Source organism: Palaemon carinicauda, chromosome 32 (assembly GCF_036898095.1).
Source record: "Palaemon carinicauda isolate YSFRI2023 chromosome 32, ASM3689809v2, whole genome shotgun sequence".
Lineage (NCBI taxonomy): Eukaryota > Metazoa > Arthropoda > Malacostraca > Decapoda > Palaemonidae > Palaemon > Palaemon carinicauda.
In genome coordinates, this window is record NC_090756.1 from 8,528,130 (window position 1) to 8,533,129 (window position 5,000).

The 5,000-nt window shown below is 37.9% G+C and overlaps 1 protein-coding gene across 1 annotated transcript in view; it reads right to left on the reverse strand.

Annotated features, from left to right (window-relative positions):
* LOC137625458 (uncharacterized protein SPEM3-like) overlaps positions 1-5,000 on the reverse strand; it is a 17,938-nt gene that overhangs the window by 11,813 nt on the left and 1,125 nt on the right. Inside the window, exons 2-4 of the mRNA XM_068356367.1 lie at positions 827-1,050; positions 387-683; positions 1-26 (exon numbers count right to left, since the gene is read on the reverse strand). The exon at positions 1-26 is cut by the window's left edge and continues 665 nt beyond it. Coding sequence (XP_068212468.1) covers positions 1-26; positions 387-683; positions 827-1,050 — 547 coding nt within the window. The remainder of the gene's footprint in view (positions 27-386; positions 684-826; positions 1,051-5,000) is intronic.

Sequence of the window (5,000 nt, forward strand, 5' to 3'; positions counted from 1 at the left end):
AGCAACCCCTGGGTTAGGGTAACTCCCTGGGTTGGATTAACCCCTAGGTTGGGAAATTTCCTGAGTTGGAGTAAACCTGGGTTAGGGTAACTACCTGGATTGGAGCAACAATGAGTTGGGTAACTCCCTGGGTTGGAGTAACCCTGGGTTGGGGTAACTCTCTGGGTTGGAGTAACCCTTGGGTTGAGGTAACTCCATGGGTTGGAGTATCCCTGGGTTAGGATCACTACCTGGGTTGGAGTAACCCTGAGTAGCGGTAACTCCCTGGATTAGGGTCACTACCTGGGTTGGAGTAACCCTGAGTTGCGGTAACTCCCTGGGTTAGGGTCACTACCTGGGTTGGAGTAACCCTGAGTTGCGGTAACTCCCTGGGTTAGGGTCACTACCTGGGTTGGAGTAACCCTGAGTTGGGGTAACTCCCTGGGTTGAAGTGACCCCTAGGCTGGGATAACTTCCTCGGTTGGAGTAACCCTCGGTTAGGGTAACCAAGCTACCTGGGTTGGAGTAGCCCTGAGTTGGGATAACTCCCTGAGTTTGAATAACCCTGAGCTGGTGTAACCCCCTGGTCTGGAATACATCATGGGTTGGAGTACCACTGGGTTGGGATAACTCCCTGGGTTGGAGTAACTTCCTGGAATGGAGTAACTCCTGGGCTGAGTAACTCCCTGGGTTAGGGTAACTACCTGGGTTGGAGTAACCCATAGGTGGGGATAACTTCCTCGGTTGGAATAACCCGGGGTTAGGACAACTCCCTGGGTTGATTTAACCCCTGGGCTTGGATAACTTTCTCAGTTGCAGTGACCCTGGGTTAGGGTAACCAGGGTACCTGTGTTGGAGTAGCCCTTCGTTGGGGTAACTCCCTGGGTTGGAGTAACCCTGAGAGGGGTAACTCCCTGAGTTGGAATAACCCTTAGAGGGGTAACTCCCTGGGTTGGAGTAACCCTTGGGTTGGGGTAATTCCCTAGGTTTGAGTAACCCTGTTTTGAAGTAACTCTCTGGGTTGGAGTACACCCTGGGTTGGGATAACTCCCTGGGTTGGAGTAACTTCCTCTGATGGAGTAAACCCTGGGTTAGGGTAACTCTCTGGGTTGGGGTAACTCTCTGAGTTGGAATACCCCCTGGGTTGGGGTAACTCCCTGGGTTTGAGTAATCCTGGGTTAGGGTAACACCCTCCCTCTTGTGCTACCTAGAAATCGCAAAACACTTGTTCTTGGAGTGAAGCTGCGGGACACACTCCAATCTGCGATCAGAGATAGTTGAGTGCTTACCGCATACATATTTCTCACAAGTTTAACAGTGGGATAAGTTGTTCCATCATGCTTGGGAATCGAACCTGTGATTTTCCATTAGGTAAAAGTTTGTCAATATTATTATTATTATTATTATTATTATTATTATTATTATTATTATTACCGAAAATAACCATTTAGCCTATCCTTCGTCATATTGTAATCGCCAATATTATTATGCTTATAAATTTATTCAAAGGTTATAAAGAATCAAGCACTCTCTCTCTCTCTCTCTCTCTCTCTCTCTCTCTCTCTCTCTCTCTCTCTCTCTCTCAGAGCATTTCCCAACTGTGAGATACATAAACCCTTATCTCTCTCTCTCTCTCTCTCTCTCTCTCTCTCTCTCTCTCTCTCTCAGAGCATTTCCCAACTGTGAGATACATAAACCTTTATCTCTCTCTCTCTCTCTCTCTCTCTCTCTCTCTCTCTCTCTCTCTCTCTCTCTCTCTCTCTCACCCCAGTGAACGAAAAAAAAGACCCACCCTTGTAAGCACACGAGTGTGACTCCAAACCTCTGCTTGATATTTTCTCTTCCTCCACTCCAACACGTCTCTCTCTCTCTCTCTCTCTCTCTCTCTCTCTCTCTCTCTCTCTCTCTCTCTCTCTCTCATGGTACTCCTTTTCATACCTTTAGAAGCGTTATTGTTACTAATCTGTGAGATGGAAGGAACAAAAAGAAAAGAAAAAAAAATCAAAATGTTTTCATCGCTCGAGGTGGAACTTGAAGTTCTTACTCGAATAATGTCACGTTTTCTAGGAGATAATTTCGAGTTCAAATCTATTCCTTTAATGTTTTTTCTCTCTCTCTCTCTCCAAAAAACAAAATATCTAATACTCGACCTACGTCGGTTCTTTGAGAAACACAGTCCTTATTAAACTTATCGCTAATACTCTACCTTTCTCGAGGTGGACCTTGAGAGGATAAGTTCGCGGAAATCGGACTTAAAATAGAACTACGTTATAATGGATTCAAGTAGTAACCCGATTGAATACATACGAGGTTAATTTTTCGTTTTCTTCTTTCTTTTGCTACTATCTTTTTATTTACATTAACAATATGTTTGAATTCAGTGGTTGGTGCGAATTAATGGCCATTAATTTGAACCCTAAGAAAACTCAAAGAATTCTTGTAAGTAGAAGATAGTGGTGAGTCAACTTCCAGATTACAGCATTAATAATGATTCCCTTAACTCTATACGACGCTTACAATTTTATTTGTGATTCTTGATAGAAAATTTTGTTTTGAAAAAAATTATAAGGTTTCTTTCTCCACCAATTGCAAAAAAAAAAAATAAAAAATGGTTTATTGAGAAAGTCTGTCAATATTTTCGGTGATAAATCCATGCAGGTGACAGAATTTGGAATCGGAGCTGAAATAGAAGGCTACACAAGTGGGTGCAGTTAGTGCCCTATAGGAAGGATTTAAAGACATTATTGGCACTGCACTACACGGTATTCTACAGGTTTTATTCCAGTTTTGACCAGGTTGTGGAATTATTTTCATAATAAGGGAGTTGAATCGGTGCATCTTCAGAAGTTCAAAGTTCGAGCAAATGTATTAAGGCTAAACAGGTTGATATAAGTCTCTCTTAATTGTTTATATACGACAAAATCATTTTAATAGTATTACTTATCTTAGAATATTCTATATATGTCTATTCATTACTTCTCATATAATTTATTTATTTCCTTTACCCACTGAGCTATTTTTTCTGTTGGACCCCTAGCGCTTGTAGCATCTTGCTTTTCCAATAATAGTTGTAGCTCAGCAGATAATAATAATAATAATAATAATAATAATAATAATAATAATAATAATAATAATAATAATAATAATAATAATAATAAAGTTATTGATATTTTCTTCATAGTTAGAATATATTCCACTAAGTTTTATACAAATAATCACAATTTATGTTTTCATTTTTATACACATTTATTTATGTACATTCACACATATAGTCACATTTCAACTTAAATTAATCATGATTAATATTACATCACATATATAGTAACATTCCAATTTAAATTAATAATGATTAATATTAAATTATCAAATACTGAACATATAATTCTGCTACATCTAATTAATATTATCAACAAACTCCCCTCGAAAAAAATCATTCTTTTATTTACATTTTTCTTTCCATCAAAGCAATCCAGAGTCCATTCATTGGAGGAATTTCCCCATTTTAACAAAATCTATCCACGAATCTTCAAAGACCAATTCATTTCATTAAATCTCTTGTTGCGATTTTTTCTGGATATTACAGCAAATGTTTTAATGTTCTTTTTTTTTAACGATTTTGATTCGTCTTCGGCATAATCCTTTAATTACAACATGATACATTGAGCCGTTTAATCTAAGTTTTAATAATATTATTTTTTAATGAACAGGATTCATAATGATATACTTTTCCCTTACATGCAGATATCTCCCGAATCTTGTATGAAAAATTTATGTAAATGTATGTGTTTTATACATTGAGATTAATGACCTTTTTATTATGACTGTCATAAATTCTGGTGCGCGATCACTGAAATTTGCTATAGGTGACGTGTATTAAGTCTGATAGGTGACACGTCTCTATGTCGTATGGTAAGAGTATATTTCCATCACTGAACTCTGTTATAGGTGACGTGTATTAAGTCTGAAAGGTGACACGTGTCTTATGTCGTATGGTAAGATTATATTTCTATCACTGATCTCTGTTATAGGTGACCTGTATTAAGTCTGACATATTTGAGATGTAATTGATTTTTCCTGAGTTCTTTTGGGAAGTTTATTTTGTTAATTTTTTTTTTTTTGTTAATTTTTTTTTTTTTTTTTTTTTTTTTTTTTGTAAATGCCAGCCTCAACTTGTTGCCGGTCCTAAGCCCGGGTAAATGGGGAGGGTTGGCGGCAGGAGAGGCATCCAGCCATGAAAAAAATAGCCTAAACAAATATGGTCATTGAATATAAACTTAATGAAATTGAGAAAAGATGAACATTATATTCGGTGGAGAGTGATGGAAATGGAGGTACAGGGAACGAGAAAGAGAGGGAGACCAAAGCGAGGGTGGATGGACTGTATCAAGGATGACCTTCGAACAAAGGGATTAACCGGTGATGAAGTGTGGGACAGAGGTAGATGGAGAAAGCTGACCAGAAACATCGACCCCACATAGAAGTCGGAAAAGATGCAGACAAAGAAGAAGATATATGAGATGTAATTACTAGAACATATAATATTTAAAGATCAGTAGCAATGATCAAGAAGTTTTTTATATATATAAACAATTAACAGAGACTTACATCAACCTGTTCAGCATAAACACATTGCCTCGTACTTTGAACTTCTAAAGATGCACTGATTCAACTCCTAGATTATGAAAATCATTCCACAACCAGGTCAAAACTGGAATAAAACTTGTAAAATACCGTGTAGTGCAGTATCAATGATGTCTTTGCATACTTCCTATAGGGCACTAACTGCACCCACTTTAGTAGCCTTCTATTTCACCTCTAATTCCAAATTCCGTGGCTGCCTAACCATAGTGGAGATTTCTACAAATATGGCTGTTTCAGCAATATTGAAAGAGCAACATTGTAATGACTTGCTTAGAAGAAGTGGCAGTACCATTTGAGATTTCACTAGAGCAATATGGTACTTAGAGAGTTATATCGATATGCATAATTTATTCACGGATCTTTTATGAAAAAAAATAAAA